Raw genomic sequence first — 24,802 nt, 5'->3', positions numbered from 1 at the left:
TTTTAAGAAGCAATATAAAAACCGTCCCAAACAAAACCTTAAAGTTTTCAAAATTTGTAGTTTCTTGAATTATATTAATGAATATTCTAAAATGTCATTCTTATGCTGAAACTTCATACACTACCCATCTCATGTGTTATGCTTTTATTGGAGGAGCATAATGATATTAAGCATAGTGTAACTTATATGTTTTGCACATCATGTATTTTCATTGAGTTTGTGTGTAGTGATCTATAGTTTCCCTTCCATATTTTTTATTCTTTAATATATATTTTCTTGCAACTTTGGGTCCGACTTTTCCCTTGCTTCTTTTTGTATGCTAATCTCTTAATTACCTGCAGATTGGGGGCCGAAGGTTGATGTTGTAGGGTTTTGTTTTCTTGACCTCGCAACAAATTATGAACCCCCAGAGCAACTAGTTAAATGGCTTGCAAGTGGTGAAAAGCCCATCTATATTGGATTTGGAAGTCTTGTAAGTTATGATCACGATTTATGTTCTCCTTAGTACCTTTTCACCCCTTATAAATGAGCATGCCCTATCTTTATAGCTCTTATTAGTCTCATTGTCTATTGCCATCACTTGTCGTTCATTAACCTTATCTTGTCATCTTCGTTAAACTAATCCCATTTGTTATCATCATTGGCCTTTTCCTATGAATCCTTCAATTCTATGGAGTGCTGTATGTGGTATTTAGTTTATGATAGTCTTACTTCACATCTGCAGCTATCAAATCACTTTTTTTCATATAATTTAATATGTATTTATGTATGTACGGACGTGCATATATATATATATATAGTCTTAGCCGTTCTATAGTTCACTTTGATAATTTCAAGCTGCGAAATAGAAGTCTGTTAAAAGATTAATGAGAAATATATATACATTACTTTTTCAACTTTTAACCTGTTTCTGCTTATGCTATAGCCTGTGCAAGAGCCAGAAAAAATGACGAAAATTATTGTTGAGGCACTGGAAATTACAGGACAAAGGGGCATCATTAATAAGGGATGGGGTGGCCTTGGAGACTGTAAGTCTGTTTATTGTCTTGTTTCTTTTGATTACACTTGTGCATTTTTTTTCCTGTTATCAATCGTTTTTTTCTGTTGATGCAAAAAAAATGGTATCTTGACAGTACCTGAACCAAAGGAGTCTGTTTATCTATTGGACAACGTTCCACATGATTGGCTATTCTTGCATTGCAAAGCAGTGGTATGACAATTGTGGCAGCGACCTGATTTTTTCCCCTTTCACTGTTTTCCATGAAATTTCTAGCTCCCATTTTTGTATGCTTGTCAGTCTAATCCATGCAGGCTAATTACCAGAGCTTTCTCCACATGCTGAATAGTCAAATTTAATGGTTTCATTTCTTATTTGTGGCAGCCTACTAATCACACAAAAGTTTCTGATGCAATTATATGACTTAGTTTGGTACACTTAGGCTTTGTTTGAGACGGCTATCTTCCTGCTTCTTAAAACAACTTTTTAGTTAACAAATTAAATTTTTTGTACTAGAAAGTTGCTTTAAGAAACATTAAAAAAGCTGTCTCAAGCGAAACCTTAGTAGAATGCATATTCTCTGTACGTCAAGGCATAGCTCAATAATAGAAAGGCCTAACAAAATGAAAGTACAACCATAATAAAAGTGTCTCGAATGTCATAGGCATATAAGATGGACGTGGCAATGGCAACAATGATGAAGATTGGATGCCTCTCATTGAGTACTCTCTCGATCCAAATGGTGTATATGATTTGCTTCAAGTTATGCGTGCAAAGTTCTTTTTCTTCCTGCCTAGGTCAGCTCCACTTGAGTTTTTATTATAATTATGTGGCTTTCATAGACCTGCGGCCCTTTAGCATAGGTTCATAAAGGTTTTCAGCTCTATAATAGCACCCCCTGTGGACATCCTTGAATAAAACAAGTTCTAGAGGGCAAGGCTGGTATTAAACCTTCTACTCTTATCAAAGTTAGACTGAAACCTGTAACTTGAAGCTACATTATTTTAGCATGGTAGGTTGCATTAAGTCAATGACAATGGTATAGGAAGTCAATAAAATCACTCTATAGCCTGTTTTGGTGAGATGCCTTATGAGTTCAAGTAAAGGTACTACTTATGACTAAGGTTTCTATTCTATCATCCAAAACCTTAGGCACTTGCATTGCTTTATCTGCATTAAAATTTTGTTCTCTACTCAAACAGTTAAGTACATCCTATTTATAGTCATAAACGAAACTAAATGTGCAACACACCAAATGGATCATGTTTCTCCAAAATTATACTTTAGAACTTCATTACTCGGGTAAAAAAATGAAAGAGACCTTTTGGTAAACTTAGTAGAGTGCATATTCTCCAACATCACATTGAAGTAGAAATAGGCCAGCCAACGTGCCTATTAGAGTACATCCTGCTCCATCAGCTGGGGCATCTTTGAACAGAAACTTATATATAAAGTGCACTATAGTCAGTTTTTGTTCTTGTTGCAGATTTCATTCGACAACTGCATGAAGGATAACTTGGTTTTAGTCTCTTAGGCTTCGTTTGGGACGACTTTTTTTTATTGTTTCTTAAAGCAACTTTGTAGTAAAAAATTAAATTTTTTTACTAAAAAGCTGCTTTAAGAAGCAATAAGAAAGTTGTCCCAGACGAAGCCTTAGTTTACTATTTTTTGTCTCTTTTGAGTCATCAAGAGTGCTTAAACTTAGTGTTGCGACATTTATGTCATTTATACTTCCTACAGATCCATCATGGTGGTGCTGGAACAACAGCTGCTGGCCTCAAAGCTGCGGTATGTTACATTTTCACTAGTTTCTCATTTTGGTGTTGGGCTTCGCCAAAATCTTATAAATCAATTGTTGCTGGCTATTTCATGATGTCTAGTGCCCAACTACAGTTGTACCTTTCTTTGGGGATCAACCCTTTTGGGGCGAGCAAGTGCATGCTAGAGGAGTAGGGCCTGACCCAATACCTGTTGAACAATTCACACTGCCAAAGCTTGTTGATGCCATAAAGTTCATGCTCAACTCACAGGTACTGATTTCAATTCTTCTTCAGTTATTTATAACCCGTTTTTGTAAGTTAGCTTTCATGAAGGTATTGAATTTAAAGCACCGTCCTTAAAACAGTTAAATATTCTATTTGTATGTGTCAGATAAGGTAAGGTAAGATGCCTGCGCCATCAACTCCACTCGGGACTTGGCTGGTTGAATTTTTTTTTTCTTCATAGCTAAGAGCATCCACTTAAAGGTTGTTTGGTTGCAACTATTTAAAATTTCTGTGAATTTAAACTGCCCTGTATTTAAAATACAGGGAATTATTTTCTTGTATTTTTGGTTGGAACAAATAAAAATAAATTAAGAAATGAAAAAAAAAAAAAGAAACTGACCCAGGGCATGCGAGTGGCTTTGATGGTGATGTTGGAGTGGATGATGATAGAAGCTTGTGGGGGAATCACTATGAGAGAATATGGGGTGGTGGGAGTTCAAGATGGAGGGATCACTGTGGGAGCTTGCCTTTGCGGGCTTTGAAAATTCGTGCACCAGCCTCTTCGCGCCTCTTTATTAATGGTTAGAGTTTTAACGAATTTAGGTTATGGGGTAAATTTTCAGAAGTCAGATTAGGTTTTAGATAAGATACTACCCAAAGATTTCGTCCTCATTTTATGAGGACTTTATGATCTGAGTTTTGATTTCCAATAAGTGCAAACCCCTATGGTTAATTACCCATTCCGGTAATGAGAGGGAACTTTAGATTAAGGCTAGTTGTTTAATAGGTCGCAATAATTAACTAACATATAATAGAAACGATTTTAGGGTTTGAATTTGGTTTTGAATTTTAGAGTTTATGGCTTGAATTTTATCACCATATACTTAAAGCGGGTGATGTAGAAATGATGGCAGGCCCGATCAAGATCCTATGGTTCTGTCGTAGTCCCTAGTCTACTTAGTCAGAGGAGTTAGTAGACCCAATCTGATAGAAGAATCCTTGTCAGCAACCATGATTTGCGTCTTTCAAGCCACCTTATAAATCTGGGGTGGTTGTTTCTAAGGGTTGAATTTAAGTCAATCTTATATAGCATAGGGCTTTAATCTTATAGAGTGCATCATATAATTCATTACTCATGAGGCTCTTAACCATTAGGGACTATACAGGCTTTGATCGTGATCGTAATATAGTTGCATCATTTTGTGGCAAAACCACCCAATCAGAGGGTATGTGGCACGACCTTGTTGGCAAGAAATTAATCGAGAATGAATTGTAGTAGTACATTACACAAGACATCTGTTCTTTGTGAGTTGAAGTTATTTTTAAATTCATTATCCTCGCCAAATCGTTGCAAAGTGTGGATGGATTTTGATTTTAAAATTTTAATGACGAATTTTGTTTTAAGGATTTAAACTTTTAATAGGATTTGAATTTAGATTTTGAATGAATGACTTCAGAATTTTGAAAGGAAAATAACTCTATTCGTTTAAAACTTTTTGTCAACACAGTTATCATTGGAGTGTTTAAGCACTTTTAGCAATCCGTGAAGCATACAGATCTCATATTTAAGAGTTTGGTTTAAAGATTGGAGCACATGCGGAATATAAAGAGTGGTGGAAGTTCTATTAGACACATATGAGAAGCCATCAATGATGGACAAGGTAAAACTCTTTAACAATCCTAAAGTTTTAATACTTGAGATTTCTTGTTGATGATGTGGTTAGGCTGACCGATTAAGAAAGTTCAATAGATAGAGCATAGGATGATCAAGACATTGAGTGTTGTTTGTGTAGAATAAATAGTTGAATGAATTTGAATCCGTTGAGCGATGAGTAATGCTATTTAGACTGGTTGTATTTTGTTAGACATGTGATGAAGTAATCAAGTAGTTTCAACCTTTGCTTTTTAAGAAACTTTTGACAATTGTAAGGAATCTACAATGATCCTATATGGTACGGTTAACCATCCACTTGATAGCTCCAATTTTATCCAATTCAATGCCAAAAGCTTGAAGATTCAGACTTATTGTGTTTGGGGCCCTATGCATTGAAAGCTTTATTAGTGATGTTTTGTGATAGGTTTTCAAAGAACATTATTTACGAAGCTTTGTCATTTAATCTTCTTTTTAAGGAGATATATAGAAATCTCCTTGCTTTATATATCAAGTCTAATATGAATTTAGGCATTTATAGATCTTTCATGCTTTTCAAATCGTACTCTATTTAATTTGGATGATCTTGTTCGATCATCGATTACCATTATGCCGTTTGTGCCCATGGGGATGAGAATATTGCACCTTTCTCCATCTGTTCTTAAGTGACAAATTGGATTCTTTTTCTATTAGCCTTGCTTTTCCTCGAAGCCATATCGAATATAGGAGATGAGATTATTATATCAAAATGGATAGAAGTATGGCCAAATAGAAAAGGAAATCAGTGAATTTTGGAAAAAGGTTGTTACTAAATAGATGATATATAGTGTTCAGTCTCAAAATTTTAAAATAGATTGAAAACTTTTCATCAAGGAAATGCATTTTATCTTCAAAATTTATCATATCTTGACCCCTTATTTGATTAAGATTTTGTAGAATATTATAGCCTTTTTGTGAGATGTGTTAATCTTAGGATATAGTATAAACTATCATTTATTGTCATGAGGAATGCATTTAGAAATGCATTACCGACACACTTTTGATAATGATTAGCACTCTAGTCTACTTCCTTGATACGCTTTTTTTTACATTAAGTCGTGTGTTAACTTTGAATGTTTGGAATGGATCCATAATGGCTTATTCCTATTGTTTCTAATATTATACTTTAATATTAGAAAGGAATGGCCTACGAACACAAAGTATATCTTATCAAATTCATTATGTGATGAGGACATCAGATCATGGAAAGTATATCAGAGACGTGGACGACGATCGACGGCCATGATCACGCCGATCTATTTTTTATTATTATTGTATTAGTTTTATGTTTTATGAGTTTTGTTATTTTTCTTCTGTTTATACCCTTGCTTAAAGGGTTTAGTCGTATGTGTGTCCTAGGGGCAATTATGTCTTTTGTTTTCATTCATTATGTATGGCTATATATAAGCCACTTGTATCTTTTGAAGGTTAATGAAGAATTATTATGAAAAAAATTCCTGCATAGTGTTCTTGAGAGAGTTGAGAGAAGATATTGGAGAAGGAGCCTAGGAGAGGCCAAGCGTAGTGCCCAACAGCCACCATCGGTGAGCTCTTGGTTTCCCTAATCGTATCCTTTCATTCTTCTCCTCCTTTCCTACCCATCGTCGGCACAAGTCTTCCCTTACCCATTCCTTCACTCCACGAAAAACTGCCCAAACCACCTCCCAATCGCCGTCAAGCCCACCGGCCACCCTTCCTTTCTCCACGTCGCCTCCACCCCCTCAAACCACCGCCCCCTCATCCAACCAAGCCCCAACCCGCCGGCCCCCCCAATCTCTCACCTTGAATCCCACATTAAATTTCCCATTCAATACCTTCCATGTTTGGCCACATTTTTTTTGGGAAAGAATTTGAATTCAAATCTAATTTATTTGAATTTCTAAAACTTCCCAAATCAACCCAATCCATTTTGGAAACCATTCACTCTAGTTAAAACCTGAAATTAATTTCAGATTTTAATTATTCCATCAATCATTAATGTCATGGCCCACATACAACGAATTTAGACACAAATACTCCTCTCTCTCTCATGGTCGGCCCACTCCCTCCTTAATTCTCCTTAATCCTTGCCTCAATCAATCAACATTTAAGCCCCCAATTAAGGAGGATTAAATGCCCTTCCCTATTACGTTTAGATTTCAAATTTTAAATCTCTTTCCCTCCAAAAGCTCCCTCATAATTAGGAATTCAGAATCCGGCTGGCCCTAAATATGAATTTAATTTCAGATAATTTTAATCTCCCTCTTCCCCCCTCCATCCAAACCCGAGCACCAAAGCCAAGTGACATCTCCCCATACTTTGGCAGGCCCCTATTGCTTGCTGCCCTCTGTTTTTGGAAAGTTACTGCTTGTTGGCCTGTGATCCCAGCAAGATTAACTTGCTGCCAAATGATTCCCAAGACTGCTACAGGTTGTCTACAGCCTCAGTTAATGCATAGTTGCTGTCCGAGCTTACTAGGAGTCAGCTACACTGCTGCCGATCAGATTTCTGCGCTCCCATGCATGCAGGCCAGCCCCTGAATTCATCCCATCACTGTCTAGACCTTCCATGGTTGCTATTTAGAGCTTCGAACACCTGAAACCTACTGTTCAGGCAACCTGGAACGTGTAATTGTTGTCCAAGAATTGCAAGGTGGTTCCTTATTATTGAGGTGAGCTCTCTTCCCACTCTTATATCGCCTGACTCTACTTCGATTGTGGAATTATTGAGTCATAAAGAATTGTGTTAACTTCCTCCACTAGACCCTCATGATTAAGAGAGTGATTAAGGGGATGACTTCATGGAAACTCATCTTGTTGTTAGATTAGGGATTTTTGTTGAAGCTCCACTGCGCATGTTATACTTGATCTATTGATAATTTAAATGTTCTTAGCTTTCGTATGTGACTTGGCCTAAATTGACATCACCCCACTCTTGTTTGATTTCATCGTTTGAAAATCCCCATCAAGTTTAAAACTAATATTGCTTAATAACGATTCAAGCGCGCAAGATTCCTCGTAAAATTCTATCTGCATACTTAGTCCTGCATCATTATGATTGTAGATGCTTCATTGCATCCAATTAAGATCATTCAATTCAATCTTTTATACTTTAAGAAGGCATCATTGTCCAATCTCTTTTGTAAAAAAAAAATCTCAATTTAATAGAGGTTTATTTTGCTCTGCTAACATTTTATGTAAAATATAAGAAATTACAATAATTACTGGAATTGTGTTGCAACTTGATAGATACAAGTAAACCCCAATAAGTTAGGGATAAGGCTTATGATAGTGATGATGATGATATGCATATTTGAAAAAAATGAACAACTAATTTTTTTCATATCTACATTATTTTTAATTTGAGGGGGGAAACTCGATCGGTTTGGTTTTTATTTTGTTCTTTTTTTTTTGTTTATTCAAAAATTTATTTTTAATCTAATTATGTGAATGTCGTCTACCATTCGACAGCATTTCAGCATCCCACCTCGTATAGGGGTGTTGGTAGGCACTTTCCTTTGTTTATCCTAGACGGATCTAAGATATGACGGCGCGAGGTTTTGGCATAATTTATTTCTTCCTAGCCAGATCAAAAGATATAGCGGGCGTGGGGTCTTCTTTTGTTCTTGCGCTTCTCCTAGCCAGATCAAAGATGCAACGGATGCGAATTCTTCAATACATGTTGTTTAAGCAAAAGAAAGAAAAAAAATATACTTTTTACTGTAGGAAGAGTAATGTCGACAGGTCGATGGGTTGAACGTGTGCACAGGATGGTCGCGGGTTTGGAGTCGGACTCATGCGTACAGAGAAGACAAGAGAGCACTGAGGGGCTTCTACTCTTGTTTTTGCATGAGGTTGAGTGAACAAGAGAGGGGCAATGGCTTCTTGCATGCGGAATCGAGTGAACAAGAGGGGGAGAGTGCCGGCGGCTCTTGCATGCGGTCGAGTGAAAACGAGCAATACAAATAGGACGGGAGGGCTTCCTTGCATGCGTGAGTTCAAATTAATAGAGAGGGAGCGAGCGGTGTTGTTTGCTTTAGTGCCTTGAGTGGGAGTTACGTGAGGGGCGGTTATGAGATCCTCGGTAAGTTCGGGAGATTTAGGTTAGAGGGTTGGTAGTCGACAACCTTCAACTGACAATTGTGATGGAAGACTCACGATGGGTGCTTGCAGGGAAATCGCGAAGGGGGCTCATTGAGACTCATGGGGGATTCATGACTATTACTCGTCGTGGAAGAATGATGGAGGAATCACTGCGGGAGCTTCCACGAGGAGATGCATGGGGGCTCGCAGGGGAATCATGATGGGAGCTAGATGAGGAATCTTGATGTAAATGTGATGAGGACATCGTCAGCATTTTCGACACGTGTACCATCAGGAGACGCCGGAGATCGACGGCTACGATCATGAGTTCATTTTGAGTCATTTTATGTAGTTGTTTATTTGAATTTTGTGTTTTTCCGTTTTTGCCCTTATGGGTGGTTAGTTGCTATTGTAGCCCAAGGGGCATTTTAGTCTTTCATTTTTCTTTGTCATTGTGAGGCCTATTTATATGGCCCTTCTCTTGTAATAGTTTCCCGTGTCGTTCGAATCCGTTGAATTTTCCCTATCTTCCTCCCCTTGCAATTGCCGCCGCCTAGCCCTGGGCCGCCAAAGCCACCGGTCACCTGGCTGCCTCCTCCCGCCGGCCAGCCCACCCTCCAGGCCTTGATCCGTCGGCTTGATGCTCTCCCCGTGCAGCCACCCCTCTGCTGCTCCACAATCTCACGGCTAACAACCAAGCCGTGAGCCCCCAGCCACCATTTCCCTGCAGCCCCTTGCTGCCAGATCTCCCTGCTTTGCCCAAGCCCGTGAAATTCAAATCCAGGTGTTTGAATTAATTGCCTATTTAAAAATCCATCTTAAGGCAAGGCAGTTAATCCTCCCGTCCCCTCTGTTTTCGCCGGCCAGAGAAGCAGCCACCACCGGCCAGCCTCCCGCCGGCCAGCATCCGGCCACCTGCCGGCCAGATCCCCGCCAGCCACCCCTTCCGGCCGCCTCCCCACTTTGAATTCCAGAAATTGCCATTAATTTCTGTGAATAAACACCTTCCTAATTGGTGCTCATTCATTAACAAGCCCATTAATGAGATTAAAGCCAATTTCAAATTTCAAATTTGAATTCCCTCTCATTTCAAGTTTGGGAAGTTACTTAAGCCATAATTAAATTTGAAATTAAAATTTCAGATTTAATCCAATTTCTTACTTAAACTTGGGCCCCACTCTCATAACTCCTAAACCTCCCTCTCTCCTCCTCATATGGCCGGCCACTCTTAGTGGGCCTCTCTCTCCCCCAAATGACAATAATAATACCACGAAATCAGCCCAAACTCTTTCCCTTTTCCGCCCCCATCAACTCCCTTTTGAGTTAATTTGAATTCTTCAAATTAATTCCCTCTCACCCCTTCTAAAACTGAAATTACTTCAGATTTTCAGTTTATTTTCTTTTGAGCCTTTCTTTAATCCTTTATCTCAAGGGCTCAAGAAGAGAGTTCTCCACACCCATGAACGGCCGATCCCGACATCGACCCCGGTTACATCTTTGATGGTCAAGGAAGAAAGGATAAGACGTTAGATGCTCACTAGTCATCCCATGAACTACCCGCCACCGGCTATCGCTCCAACGGACTACGCTTTTGTGCGCCACTTGTCTCCTAGTGGCATCACTCGGTTGCTCTCAATCTTCCTCCATTAAAAGTGCCACCAACAAGAGAGTGAGTGAGAGACTCAAGGTGAAAGTTCTATTTGTTAATTGTGGATTATTGTTTCTCCCCATAGCATTACTCTTTAATTTTATGTTGTCAATTTGATACCGTCCCGTTAATCTAGTTTTAATCGCATGCCTTACGTAATCTCGAATTGATAATTCTGAAAACCTAACTTGGGTAAGCCTTAATTCTATAACTAGCCAAGCTTTAAAATCTTATATTAAAATCCCCAAGCAGTTCTTTGTTCATCGCATGATCGTTCCACATCAAAATGAGTCACGATGCGGTGTATTTGGAATACGCGTGATTTTTGTGATTTCCAGATACGCTTAAAATGAATTAAATGAGGCTTCCTCCCTCCCTCCTAAATTGGCCCCCTTCTTAATATATTTCCCTCATTAATTTGAAAATAATTCAATTAGGAAAGGATATCATTAGGAAAGGATTTCCTAATTCATCCCCTTTCCTAATTTATCTCCCTTCTTAATTTGAAAATAATTCAATTAGGAAAGGATCTCATTAGGAAAGGTTTTCCTAATTGATTTTCTCATAATATAATGTACTAATTCTTGCTGGGCCCCACCCCCTTAACCTCCTTTCTTTTCTTATCCAGCCTTGCCGTATCAATACTACCCTCAAAAGTTCCACCTTGCCCTCAAGGTGGAATGCTGGGAATGGTTGCTGGATAATTTGTTAATCCTCCCATGTGGCCTCATGCTCTGGTAGGTCTTTCCACCGGATCAGCACCTCTTTTATTCCTGTTACTCGACGCACTTCTTTGACCTCTAATGGTTCCAACAACACCATGTCGTTCATCAAGGTCGGGGGAAATAAAGAAGATGAAATATACTCTCCTATCACCCGCCGCGACTGGGACACATTAAACATCGAGTGGATGGCTGACGATGGTGGTAATTGTAGGCGATAAGCCACGGCCCCGATGCGCTCTACTATCTCTTAAGGACCAAAATATCTGGGTGATAACTTCTCATTCTGTCTTTGTGCCAAAGATTTCTGTTTGTAGGGGCAGAGCTTCAAATAAACCATATCCCTCACTTCGAACTGAATGTCCTTCCTTAGTGCATTTGCTTTCCTTTTCATAATTTGTTGGGTTCTCAACAAATGACCTTTTAGTTGTTATCTGTTATCGTATTATTGTCATAGTCCCTTCTCCATGATTAGTGGTGCAGGAGCTCCACCTATTTCTCAATTCTCTACTGCAGGTTTGGAGATTCATGGGCTTACTCCATGTAGAATGAACTCCTTATTCTTGATAAAAGGTGTAAAATTTATTTTTCATCCTTGTTGACACACTGGAAAATTGTGTTCCTATAAGATAGTGTATTTTTCAGCATGTATTGCCCTCAATCCTCTTCAACGAGATACTTTATAGTTCTCATTGATTCTTTTGCTACTAATATACTATGGAACTTCATGAATATATAATAGAGCATGAAATCATATCTGTATATGGGAATATGATCCACATTTCCATTCTGCGGTGAAGGACCTACACGTGATATTTGCGTCTCCTGATAGCTTGCATCTACGGTATTAATTGGTGTCATATATGTTGGGCAAATAAGTGAATCCTATTCAAAACACAGTGAATAAAAAAACATTAAAAATTAAACCTATTAAAACACAAAAAAAAAAATTATAGTATATCATTTTTATTAGTTATTTTTTAATATAATTGTCATACTTCAATTTGCCTACTGTTTTCTCTCTGCTTTTTAGAAGTTTTTGCTGAGGAAATCTATTTTTTATTATTAAATTTGCTCGAATGGGTAGCTATCAGAACGTTGTCCTTTTCAAAAATAAATGCCTGCAACAGCTTTTAAGAATATTGTTTTTCCCACAATAATTTTGTAATCATCTTTATAAAAAACTGCCGTCGGCCATACAACAACAACATCAAACCTTTCTCCCACTACGTGCTATCGGCCATAATGAATCTTTAATTGATGGTTACTTCATATTTTCATCATTATAGATTTCTCTATGATTTATTGCGGATAATATAAATCAAATTATTTTTAGATAAACATAAGGCTAAGGCTTCGTTTGGGACAGCTTTCTTACTGCTTCTTAAAACCATTTTTTAGTACAAAAATTACTTGAAAGTTGCTTTAAGAAGCAGTAAAAAAGCCGTCCCAAACGAAGTCTAGACTTCGTTTGGGACGGCTTTTTTACTGCTTCTTAAAGCTGCTTTTTCAATTAGAAATTAAAAATTTTGTACTAGAAAATTACTTTAAGAAGCTGCAAAAAAGCTGTCCCAAACGAAGCCTAAATCTACAACCGTATTTTCTTATACGGATCAAAAATAGGCTCCACAATTTAACATTATATGTTTCTAATAACTTCACAGGTGAAAGAACGGGCAATTGATCTGGCTAAAGCCATGCAATCAGAGGATGGGGTTGCTGGAGCAGTACATGCCTTTCTGAGGCATCTACCGCCTCGACTGATGCAAGCTGAAACTTCACCAACTGAGCCAAGGTTCTTAAATTCCTACTTCGGTGCTTTTAGGAGATGCCTGGGCTGTGCCTGATCATTTGTGCATATATATTTGCTCATCCATCTTCACTCCCTTCACCTAGGGGCTTGTTTTAGCATATTTAGGCTTCGTTTGAGACTGCTTTCTTACCGCTTCTTAAAATAGTTTTTATATGAAATTTCTTTAAGAAGCAGTAAGAAAGATATCCCAAACGAAGCCTTAGGCTGTGTTTAGTTACTGAGAGTTAGAGTAAAGAAGAAAAGTAGTTGAAAATATCAAATTGATGAATGTAAATTTATAATCAATCAACAAGTTATTGTGATTTTGCCTCATTTTCTTCATTAGCTTTCAATCCAAACAGAACCTTTGTTAACTAGTGATTGCTTTATAGCTATTTGTATTTGTAATTTGTTTTTTTAGGAAGTTTGTGAAAGAAACACTAGGGGATACTTTTTTGTTCAGATTTTCTTTTGTATAATATGGAAAAATCTCATTATATTTTTTGTAAACTACTGGCTTTTCTTGCACTGAAACTCTAGCTGTTTATTGCCTTATTTGCCATGCCATTTCATTTCAGCAACCTAATCCTCATATGGAGCTGAATGGTTTGATTGATAACAGTTTGCTTCTGTATGATCAGAACCTGCAGTTTTTTTAAACCCAGTTCTGGAAGCAAGTCTCATTGCCATTTAAGCTTTGTTTGGGATGGCTTTCTTGCTGCTTCTTAAAGCAATTTTTTAGCACAAAAACTTTAATTTTTTACTAGAAAGTTGCTTTTAAAAACAGCAGAAAAGCCATCCCAGATGAAGCCTAAGGCTTTGTTTGGGTTGACTTTCTTTCTGCTTTTAGAATAAAAATTAAAAATTTTATATTAAAAAGCTGTTTCAGGAAGCAGTACGAAAGCTGTCCCAAATAAAACCTTAATCATGTCTTTCAGCTTGGTGAGTTTGATGTGGTTTCAAATTGGTTTTGGTTGAAATTGATCTAAAACCAGTTAATTTTGGCTAGTCTTGACTTAAAAAAGATTTTGATTAATTTTTATGTAAATTTTTGAAATTTTATGTGGATTTTATTATTTTTAATGCAATTTTGTTAAAATATTTAGTAATAGTCATAGTTTTAATACTTATTATGGGCTTGATTACTTTCAAATTGGTTCTTACTATTTTGTTTTTTAAATCACATTCATATTTTATGTTTGACTATTTTTCTCTAACTGCTTTCAAGATATTTTTTTGCTAAGAAAATATTTTTAGAGCAAATCTCAAGAAAGTTATTTTCCCCATGATAGTTTTATAATCAATTTTATAAAAAACTATAGTTGTCTTGAACAGATCCTTAGGCTTTGTTTGGGACGGCCTTTTTATTGCTTTCTAAAACGGAGTTTTAGTACAACATTTTTTATTTTTGTACTAAAATTTCGTTTTAGAAAACAATAAAAAAATCGTCCCAAACGAAACCTTAATCTCCATCCTTTTAGGGAGTATTAGCGCTTTCACTTTTCAATTTTAGTGATGGCTATTGAAACCATTTTTTATCTTGAGTACAAAACTTGTAGAAGTCTTCATGTTTATTGTTTTATTGACCCCTTATAAGATAGTTAAAATGAAGGATGAGTCACTCCATTTGGATAAGTTTGGTGACCATTCTTATGATTTATCATTAGGAAAAATGAAGTTGGTACACCTCTAATAGGATTGATTCTCTTATTTTTTATCATTATAGTTGTCCCAAATAGATCCTTAATTCGAAGTGCGTGAATTTTTTTTCGAGACACCGAAGAAGAATGAAGCAGCATGAGCTTGTAGGACGGAGTTATAAATTAGACTTCCAAACAATCCTTCGATTATGTTTCATAAAAGCAACGTAGGTAAAAAGTTGTCCCAAACGGAGCCTAAATGTAATGACCAGCAGTGAATGGCCTTATGTGCCTGAAATTTTTTTTTTAAAAATAGTAAATAAAAAAATTATAAAATATTAAAAAAAAGCAGGAATTAGATAAATAAGATCATTACTTATTTTCTCAAATAAATATATTCAAAGATTATCTTCGGATCAAATTATTATAAAAATTTTAAAAAAAAATATTTTAAAAAGTAATAAAAAATTTATCCCACTCATAAAGTAATAAAAAAATTGATAATTTATTATTTTTTATAAATTTTCTAAAAGCCCCACACGTGCTTCATAAATATCTAAAAGCCACACACGTGCTTCATAAATATCTAAAAGCCCACACACGTGCCAAGAAATCCTTTGGCCTCTTCGTGTAGCGGCACGTGGATTTGGCTGGGTGGAATCAGCCGCTTGCGAAAGCCACAGTGGAAAATAAAAAGTCGCACGGATCTCGCTCTTTTGAATTCTACTATAAATAGTCCACAACAGATGAGTTCAATTTCTCATTCGACAGCAAAGCTTGAAAGATTTTTGCCTCTTGATTCTTGAAGAATCGTTTGATTGATTTTTCTGCTGTAATGGCGAGCACCGTCGGCGCTCCGATCATCTGCAATGGTGAATTGCTTCTGATTTCTGTTTTTCTTTTAAGATTTCTTGATTTGTTTATGGGTCTAAGAGGGCTGATTTTGAGGGTTTTTTGTTTTTTTTGGTTATGGGCGGTAGCGGCGGTTGCGTGGGAGGCGGGTAAGCCGCTGGTGATCGAGAAAGTGGAGGTGGCGCCGCCTAAAGCGATGGAGGTTAGGGTTAAGATCAAGTACACTTCGCTTTGCCACACCGATCTCTACTTCTGGGAGGCTAAGGTAATTTCTCTCTTATTTTTTGGGTTTATCTAATATTTGCAGTTTGATTACTTTGTTTTAATTTTTTATTCAACTTTTATGAACAAAGTTCAAGATATCTTGAACATTTTTAATATAAAATCTATGATAAAATAATTATACATTAATATTGACATGTAAGCAACAAAACAACTTTCATATAAAGTTGAAAGAGAAATTTCGCCAAAACATACATTAATTTAACATATAAATTATAAATTCATGAAGGCATGTGCTGTAAAATTTACGACAAAATAGCAAAATATCAAGAAAAACAATTTTGTTTGATATTTTATCTGGCACTTGATAATGTATTTCATATCACGTATCAAATTTTCTAGATCATTCAGATGGGAATTGAGTCAGGATGTTTTAACCTAATTTTTTTTTCCTGAATTATATGGCTGAACAAAAAAAGAAAGAAATCTAACATGATTCTTATCTTTCAGGACCAGACTCCCTTATTTCCTCGCATTTTCGGCCACGAAGCCGCAGGGTAAGTTATTCTATGAGGCTTGGATCATGCTAGATTGAGAGATAAAAAAGTGATCTAGTTTGTGTTTTCTGTTAGAAATGCTCGTAATTGTGTTTTTCTATTTCTGAAATGATCAGGTCATCAAATATTCCATGTTTTTACTCTCTTGAATTAAAATAAGAGAGAAGGAGAGGGATTTGAATTATCTTCCATCATCTTGTTCATGTTTGGTTGACAGGATTGTTGAGAGTGTTGGTGAGGGTGTTACTGAACTCAAGGAAGGAGACCATGTTCTTCCTGTCTTCACAGGAGAATGTAAGGAATGTGTGCATTGTAAATCAGAAGAGAGCAATATGTGTGATTTGTTGAGGATTAATACTGATCGAGGTGTAATGTTAAGTGATGGAAGATCAAGATTTACTGCAAAAGGCACCCCTATCAACCACTTTCTTGGAACTTCTACCTTCAGTGAATACACAGTAGTTCATGTTGGCTCTCTTGCCAAGCTTGATCCATCTGCTCCTCTAGACAAAGTATGTATCCTCAGTTGTGGTATTTCCACAGGTAACTACACTGTCAAAGCTGTTTTTTTTCTTCACCTTAGGGGCTGTATGGCTACAAATAAGATTTAGGCTTCATTTAGGACGGTTTTTTTGTTGCTCTTAAAGCAACTTTCTAGCACAAAAATTTAATTATTGAATTAAAAAGATGTTTTAAGAAAAAGCCTAAGAAAATCCTGTAAATCCAAATTTATTCGGTCTCAAGAGGATTAAAACATGAAAATTATTTGAGTATTTGTTTTAGAGTTTAAGATTTGTGAGATGAGAAAGCTTTAAATCTATTGAATCCTATGAATAGAGGGATATAACAAATCTTGGATGTAATTAATAACAGAATTGAAATATTATTTATGAAAACTACAGCATTTGAAGTCTCGAAAATTCTGTTTGGGAGGTTTGAAGCTTAATCTTGCTTAATCCTTCCTAAATAGGATACCAAACATTCCCTAAAAGTTACAGTGGAATAAATATGATATGGCTTATAAGATTTCTAAAACATGCCTACAGGGTTGGGGGCAACGCTCAACGTTGCAAAGCCAAAAAAGGGATCCACTGTAGCCATTTTTGGTCTGGGAGCCGTTGGTCTTGGGGTAAGGAATATAACTTTTTACCTATCATTCTATTATAAATTATGGTCTAAAGTTTATAATAAACTGATCATTTTAATTTCCTTAGGCAGCAGAAGGTGCAAGAATTGCTGGAGCATCACGAATTATTGGTATTGACTTCAACCCAAACCGATTTGAGGGAGGTAACTCACCAACTTGAGAAGTCTCTTTTACTTTTCTTAGTGTTATTCGATAATTTTTAACTGCAAATTTCTCTCTAAACAACAGCAAGAAAGTTTGGTATAAATGAGTTTCTGAATCCTAAGGATTATGATAAGCCAATTCAAGAGGTGTGTATATAGTATATCTTGGTTAGATACTTTTTGATTCATCTTTTGTTCTGAGACTGACCTTTCTCCATTCATGGTGCTTCTTATGAGCTTCCATAGGTCATTGCAGAAAAGACTAATGGTGGAGTCGACCGAAGCGTCGAATGCACTGGAAATGTTGAAGCCATGATTTCTGCATTTGAATGCGTCCATGATGTATGTAAATTTATAAGTATATTTTCTTGTCTCTTATCTTTAATAAGAGAAGCTCTTACGATGGAGTCTGATAACAGGGCTGGGGAGTTGCTGTGCTGGTTGGAGTACCAAGCAAGGATGCCAAGTTCATCACAAAGCCTATAAATTTATTGAATGAGAGGACTCTGAAAGGAACATTTTTTGGCAACTACAAGCCTAGGAGTGACCTCCCTTCTGTTGTTGATATGTACATGAGGAAGGTAACTTTCAAAAACTTATTTTTGTTTGTTCTATTGAAAAATAATAAGTCCATATAAGAATAATAAGTGTAAAAATACTCTATATTCAATAAAATTGCTAAATTATGAAGGTTCTTGTGCAGGAATTGGAACTGGAGAAATTTATCACCCACAGAGTAACTTTTTCGGAAATCAACAAAGCATTTGATTTGATGGTGAAAGGTGAAGGACTGCGTTGCATCATTAGTATGGATCATTAGAAGAGGTGCTGCATATTTCTCGCTGTTTTCATGTTTTTGGAAATAATTAGGGAGGTTTTAAGCTTTCCTATTGATATACTCCCCCATGACATATTGTAATAATGTGTCTTCTACTACCATACTATTAGCAAGTAAAATTGTTTTGTTTTTCAAGCACCCACCGTAATTTTATTTTGCTACTATTTTTTATTACCATTTGCTTTCTACAATTATAATAAGGAAATTATTTTTTCCACTATAATTCCACAACCAACTTTATAAAACATTGCAGCTATTCCAAACAAACTCTCAAGTCCTTCGAATAAATAAAATTGATCCAAATATTCTTTTGAGAGTAAATTAGAATCAATTATGTATACAAATTCTTTCTATGTATGATAAGAGGAAATTAATAAGATAAATCTTACCATTAGCATATGTAGACTTACCTTTGATTGGATGTGAATTTGATATAAATAAGTATTCACAAAGCCCATAATTGTTTGAGGGCTCATAGTTTGATTGATTTGGTTGCATTTGTGCTCTATCTACTCTTGTAGCTTTTATTGCTACTTTCTTGACTTGAATAGCCTTTAATTTTGCTCTTATTAGCTTTATTCGTGTTTACAATAGATATAACTAATTAATTATGAATTAATATAACATTAGGATCTAAATGACATGATTAATGAATAATTATTAGAACACAATAATGTGGTAAATTTTCAATACAATATCCCATACACAATATGACATCTACAATGAGAGTAATAAGAGAGGGAGAGACAAAACTAGAAAGAAAATGAAGAGAGTGTGAGTGGATGTTTTATAATCCTCTCCCCTTATTTTCTTCTATCATAGATGAAACCCTTATGAATATTTTATCATCAACAACAGCAAAGAAAATATTTCTTAAGTATTAAAAAGCTGCATCAAAAAGCAATAAGAAAATCATCCCAAACGAAGTCTAAGTAGGAAAATATGAAGTTATAAACACAGACAATAAACTTTGCAAGCAGAAAAATTAAGTTCTAGAATAGTAGAGAAGTTATTTCATATCAAGTATCAGAACAAATTTAAACTCTCAAGTATTAAAGTCACCAAACACAATTAGAAAATAAACTTGCATGACCAAGAAGGATAGAAAACAAAGGAAACTGAATTGTTTATGAATCTCAATTCCACCAAACCATTAAACCAAGAGTCCAAATCTGTGGGAGCCTTTGACAAAAAGCATATTGATCAATACCTTCGAGGACCGCGATCCAAGAACCTCCCAGATGGGCATTCGTAAGCCAAGTGACCGCGACCACCGCAGTTATGACAAATCATCATAATAGGTCCTCCCATGCAATCCCTGCTAATATGACCGAGCTGATTACAGTTTCGGCAGACGATATCTCTGAATCCTCCTCCGCCGCCCCCGCCACCGCGGTAGAAATTTCCACCTCTATCTCCAATGGCATCAGCCTTAGGGCACTGCCTAGCTACATGACCTGATATGTTGCATAGATTACAAACAGGCTCATTTGGGCAATCGCGAGCTAAATGCCCGGTTTTCCTGCAATTGTTGCAGGCTTTCTCGTTGGTGCAATCGACAGCTATGTGACCTTGCTTGTAGCAGTTGTTGCAGAGTCTCAGATCACCTGGTGGAAGCTCAGGATTTGGGCAATCTCTCGCGCGGTGGCCGGACTTCCCGCAGGTGTGGCAGATGCCTTCATTTGGGCATTGGCTGGCCATATGGCCAGGCTCCTTGCAGTTCCAGCATAGGGCCTTGGTAGTGCACTCCGCTGCAATGTGCCTGGTAAAACATGAATAAAACAAAGAATCAGGTGACACTAAGGCTTCATTTGGGACGGTTTTTTTCCTGCTTCTTAAAGCAGCTATTTAGTACAAAAATTTTAAAATTTGTACTAAAAAGCTGCTTTAAGAGTAGTAAGAAAGATATCCCAAATGAAGCCTAAATTTGAAATTTTTGAGAGAAGTGATGATTTAGTCAAGACCCAGCATAGTACTACTAGATTTTGAGAGAGAAAATAGAAGATGTATAAAGAAAATGTTGTAGAATTTTACCCAGGAAGGCCACAGTTGTTGCAGACTGCAACGTTAGGGCATTCTCTAGCATAATGTCCAGGCCTCTTACAGTTCATGCAGAGTTCCGGTCGCCTGGAAAAAATTTTTGAAGGAGAGGCAACCAATCACTATCGGTAAAAATAAGGGTTATCAGTAAAAATATGTAGAAACCATGCAACATAATAGTAAATTTTAGGTTAAATCATCAAACAAAGTATATAAAACATAATAGGGGCATTTGGATTAAAGTGCCTGAAGATGATTTTGTTCCCAAAAAGGAAGCGTTTCTTGCATTCAGACCTCCCAGATTGTTTCAATTTAATGGTACAACCGTACAATGATCAATGTCTAAGTGTCACCAACATTTACTACCCTCTCCAGAAAAAAAGATCACAATCATAAAGATTTAAAACCTCCTACAATCTCTGCTGTAGTCTAAACTTTCTTGATAGTAGACAACATATAACAGAAGAATTTCATAACCAATAAATTTTCTAATTAGGAGACCCAGAAAAATTCAAGAAATCAACAACATCCAAAGTGAATTCTATTTTTTTTTTTTTAGAACAGAGGTATCTACCGCTGATACTCCTTCCAAAAGGAAGGTTTGGCGGAGTAACTAATCTCTCGGTGGAACCTAACGAGATCACCCACCGGTATCAGGCCCACAATTGCCTTGCCCCACTGAAGAGGTGAGGCCGTAGTAGAAGGGATTCAAACCCGGGATGAGGGTTCCAACTGTGCTGGCCTACCAACCACCCTAAGACTCGATGGGTGAATTCTAATTCTCACACCATATATCTAACGAGCAAGCTAAAGCTTTTGATGATATATAACAAGCTAAGTGCTAAAGAAGAAAAATAAAGATAAAGAATAGCTAAAATGATATATAAGAGATTTAGACATTTTGATGAGTTTATAAGTTAAAAATAAAGATATCAAATGAGTTTATTAGTTAAAAATAAAGATATCAAAGAAAGGTGAAGATGCTATTTGAGAAATTATTAAATAGAAGTTTAAGAAAAATTATTTTAAAAGAGATGGATGAGATATTAAAAACATGTTAAGATTGTGCTATACATAGAGTCAAATTTACAAGTTATACAGAAACATTATGGGAAAGAACTAGAAAACACACTTAAAAAGTTAACAATAATTTTATAGTATCAATTTGACTTCATGCCAAGAATATCTAAGCGAAGATGAAATTAATGCGGTCGAAAAAAAAAGTTACAATGATTTTAGAGCATCAATTTGACTTCATGCCAAGAATATCTAAGCGAAGATGAAATTAATGCGGTCGAAAAGTGATCTATAATTGGTATGTGAAATAGATTAATTGGATGTACCCTAACACAACGTGCTCGTTCCCTTAAATTATAGAGGATTTCTCAAGCGAATAAGACACATAAATGCCCTTCGACTCTAATACAAACCAAACAAGATATGGTCTCCCTTGGCAAAATATGTAGTGGTTGGCATTCATATATGATAAAACTCCTTGAACACCGACAAACTTTGTTCGACAGCAAAAAAAATGGTACATAAGCATAACACATGTTAAAGAGCAAAAGAATGCCCTTGTATAATAGGTTAAAGCTACTAAGGATTCCATAAGATTAACCTCGCAACGTAAGTCAATGATAGATGGTGTGAACTGACAAAGATACATCATGCCTTAAATGTAACATGCAGTCAACCATCATTGCACCATAAGATGCTCCAATTTACCTTATGTTGGCTTTGTAACAAGAAAGCCCCAAAATTCAGCTTTTCAATGTATGTTACCTTAGTTTAGAACAGGCCATATATTGCAGTGGACAATCAATGCATTTCATTTTTTGGTCAATCAAACCCCGTTTACTCTTATCAACACCAGCTAGGCACTTATAACTAAATCAACATAACTACCAAAACATTTAAATGTTCTTCCAAAATCACCAAATTATCAAAAGTTACGTAACAATGATCAAACACAACTTATATGTGTTTCTTAGAATTTTCTCCATCAATATATAATAGCTTTAGGTCACATTTTAAGACAAGAAAACAGATATGAAGCTGCTAGGCAAAGATTTAAGCTTCGTTTGGGACGGCTTTCTTACTGCTTCTTAAAGCAGCTTTTTAGTATAAAAATTAAATTTTTTGTACTAGAAAGCCGCTAAGCAGCAGTAAGGAAGTCATCCCAAATGAAGCCTTAATAATCACTTAACACTAGTTTCTAGGTGAATGTCTGCAAAAATATACAAATACCTAGGATAAAAAATTAGAAACAAAAGCAAATAAAAAACATCTTATTAAGGAAAGAAGAATGTCTCACAACAAGATCTATAACCTGCACATATTTACTTAACGTTCAGCATGAAAATTTCAAAAAAATAAAAAAATAAAAATAAAAAAAAAAATCCAAGAAATTACCCTCAAATGGGTTTATTCAATTTATCGGATCTTGGATCACAAGAGATGACTCAATACTGAAAGGTAAAGTTAGCATACCAATTGTATTTCATTAAAATTTCTAAGCATAAAGTAACCACCACTTCAGAAATAAACAACTATCATTTTTTAATGTCATTTAATTTCAACAAAATGCAGCACAAGTGTATTATTAATGTATCTAAAACAGGTGGACTCAAGCTAGCAGTTAGTATAGCAAAATGCTCAAAAACTAGACTGCAAATCTAAAGATGTACATTAGTATATATCATTATAAAAAAATAAAATAAGAAAAGACCACCTATAATCATAAATGAGCCATGAAAAGTATAACATCCTATGAATAGTACAACACCATTAAAATTACAAAGACAATATCTTCTATAACCATAAAACTTTAATGATTTGCACAAATAAAAGCAAAAACCTGAAGCTCCGGCGAGAATCCCGTTTGTATGGAGCATCACGAAACGAGGAGCGTTCGGAGCGGATCTTGCGTTCTCTTGGCGGGCTGCGGCTACTTTCACTCATCTTCAAACTTCCTCTCTTCCAGAGCACCAACTGCTACAGATCTGCAACACCTCCAGTAACACCACCACAACCAACACCAATACTTCTCCCCCTGTCCAACCATGGATCCAAAACCACCTCCATAAGTCCACATCAAACCCACATTACCTTCCTCCAAAAAATAAAAATAACCCAGATCCAGGCCACATAAGAGGCCACATCAAATGTCAATGTAGCATTCTTCATTCCAGAGTATTAGTTCACCCCTACCAATATATTCCATTAACTTTTAACCCCTTTTCTTCAACTACAACTACTTCAGCAATTATAAATCTAGTTCATCTGAAGATCAGTAGTGAAAGTAATCCTACCCCAAATATTGTTTCTACAACAACTTCCACAACAGAAAATCCTTATTACTCTTCAAAACACACGGGGAAGTTCAATGCCCTATGCAAATCCATCGAACATGCAATCAGACTTTGCCAGCAAAGACAAAATGCACAACTGTAGACATTTATGGGCAAATCAAATAGTACAAAATTTTTAAAAAGTTTTCTTACCATTTTGTATTGTAATGCGGGTAGAAAAATGAAGGATCTAATCGGGCGAATAAATTATTTAACAAACGTTTAAGTTTTCATTATTATATTATCCCCAAAAACAAGAAACAAAGACCAGTCTCAGAAGCTTCTCAGAAACCCTAAGCTGAACCATTTAACTACCATTTCATCTTCCCAAGAAGAAATCCATACAAAATCCACCAAAAACATTCACCGCTGATCTAAAAGCAATTTTCTGCCGTTCAGAACCAAAAAAAAAAAGATAATAAGCAAAAAAATCAACTTTTATTGAAAAAAAACCCCACATAGAAAACTCAAAATCGCGTCAACAAAAACACGAATGACGAGACAAGAAACATGAAAGAAAAAAACAAAAAAAAAATCTGTAATCCCACCAAATAACAACCGGATCCGAAACAAATTAAGAAATACTTAGCGCTTACGAAGGGATTATACCACCTCTAGAATCAGATCAGGACCTTCTCTCTGCTTCTCTGCTCCCCCCTATCCGAAGAAGTTAGGGCTACGAAGTCTAGAATTTATTCAGCCGGTCTTATATTCGTCTTTCTTAATAGAGGGCGGCGAATCCTGACCGTTCAATGTCTAATCAACGATTACTTTTTTGGTTAATTTTCTTGCGTTGTGACATTTTCGTGGAGTGTATCTTATATCAATTTAAGATAAAATTACTAAATTATTGGATTTATTATAAAATAAATATATTATATGAAAATAATTAAATTTATTTATTTTCAGATTGAATTTAAAATTAGAGTACTTTCATATAAATTATTAAATGTTTTTATATATTTAATACTTGAATATTTACATTTTATTTTATTTTAAATAAATTAATATTGATGATATCTTTAATATTAATTAGACTTTTACGTGTTACATTATATTACCAAACGGTTTCCAAACATAACAAGCTTATACTCAAATCGAGCGGCTCGACGAGACGA

General features: G+C 35.9%; 3 protein-coding genes across 9 annotated transcripts in view; 2 read left to right on the top strand and 1 right to left on the bottom strand.

Moving 5' to 3' along the window:
- The window catches only part of LOC110098481 (sterol 3-beta-glucosyltransferase UGT80A2-like), a 51,923-nt gene extending 38,853 nt beyond the window's left edge, over positions 1 to 13,070 (top strand). For 2 of the 3 annotated variants that reach the window (XM_020825329.2, XM_020825332.2), the window contains 6 exons: positions 342 to 472; positions 926 to 1,028; positions 1,134 to 1,210; positions 2,738 to 2,785; positions 2,878 to 3,027; positions 12,768 to 13,070. In XM_020825329.2, the coding sequence (XP_020680988.1) occupies positions 342 to 472; positions 926 to 1,028; positions 1,134 to 1,210; positions 2,738 to 2,785; positions 2,878 to 3,027; positions 12,768 to 12,950 (692 nt within the window). In that variant the 3' untranslated portion in view covers positions 12,951 to 13,070. The remainder of the gene's footprint in view (positions 1 to 341; positions 473 to 925; positions 1,029 to 1,133; positions 1,211 to 2,737; positions 2,786 to 2,877; positions 3,028 to 12,767) is intronic. The other variant, XR_002303347.2, reaches the window with a different exon arrangement.
- A 2,176-nt stretch (positions 13,071 to 15,246) lies between these two features.
- LOC110098483 (alcohol dehydrogenase 1) lies at positions 15,247 to 18,432 on the top strand. The gene is made up of 10 exons (XM_020825333.2): positions 15,247 to 15,407; positions 15,516 to 15,652; positions 16,120 to 16,166; positions 16,384 to 16,709; positions 17,213 to 17,295; positions 17,381 to 17,456; positions 17,542 to 17,603; positions 17,703 to 17,798; positions 17,876 to 18,037; positions 18,160 to 18,432. The coding sequence occupies exons 1-10, from the start codon at positions 15,371 to 15,373 to the stop codon at positions 18,274 to 18,276; spliced, it is 1,143 nt and encodes a 380-aa protein (XP_020680992.1). The 5' UTR covers positions 15,247 to 15,370; the 3' UTR covers positions 18,277 to 18,432.
- A 796-nt stretch (positions 18,433 to 19,228) lies between these two features.
- On the bottom strand, positions 19,229 to 24,375 carry LOC110098480 (DNA-binding protein HEXBP). 5 transcript variants are annotated; one of them, XM_020825324.2, is made up of 4 exons: positions 24,297 to 24,375; positions 23,192 to 23,386; positions 20,329 to 20,421; positions 19,243 to 20,056 (listed from the first exon to the last, which is right to left on the bottom strand). In XM_020825324.2, exons 2-4 carry the CDS (start codon positions 23,293 to 23,295, stop codon positions 19,498 to 19,500), a joined length of 756 nt encoding a protein of 251 aa, XP_020680983.1. In that variant the 5' UTR covers positions 23,296 to 23,386; positions 24,297 to 24,375; the 3' UTR covers positions 19,243 to 19,497. The 5 variants fall into 5 exon arrangements, with proteins under 5 accessions (XP_020680986.1, XP_020680983.1, XP_020680984.1 ...); XM_020825325.2 differs by having other exon boundaries at positions 24,294 to 24,372; XM_020825322.2 differs by having other exon boundaries at positions 23,192 to 23,724; positions 24,297 to 24,358.
- Between the last annotated feature and the right edge of the window lie 427 nt (positions 24,376 to 24,802).

Source organism: Dendrobium catenatum, unplaced genomic scaffold (genome assembly GCF_001605985.2).
Source record: "Dendrobium catenatum unplaced genomic scaffold, ASM160598v2 fragScaff_scaffold_984, whole genome shotgun sequence".
Classification (NCBI taxonomy): Eukaryota; Viridiplantae; Streptophyta; class Magnoliopsida; order Asparagales; family Orchidaceae; genus Dendrobium; species Dendrobium catenatum.
This window is presented reverse-complemented; position numbering and strand designations above follow the sequence as displayed.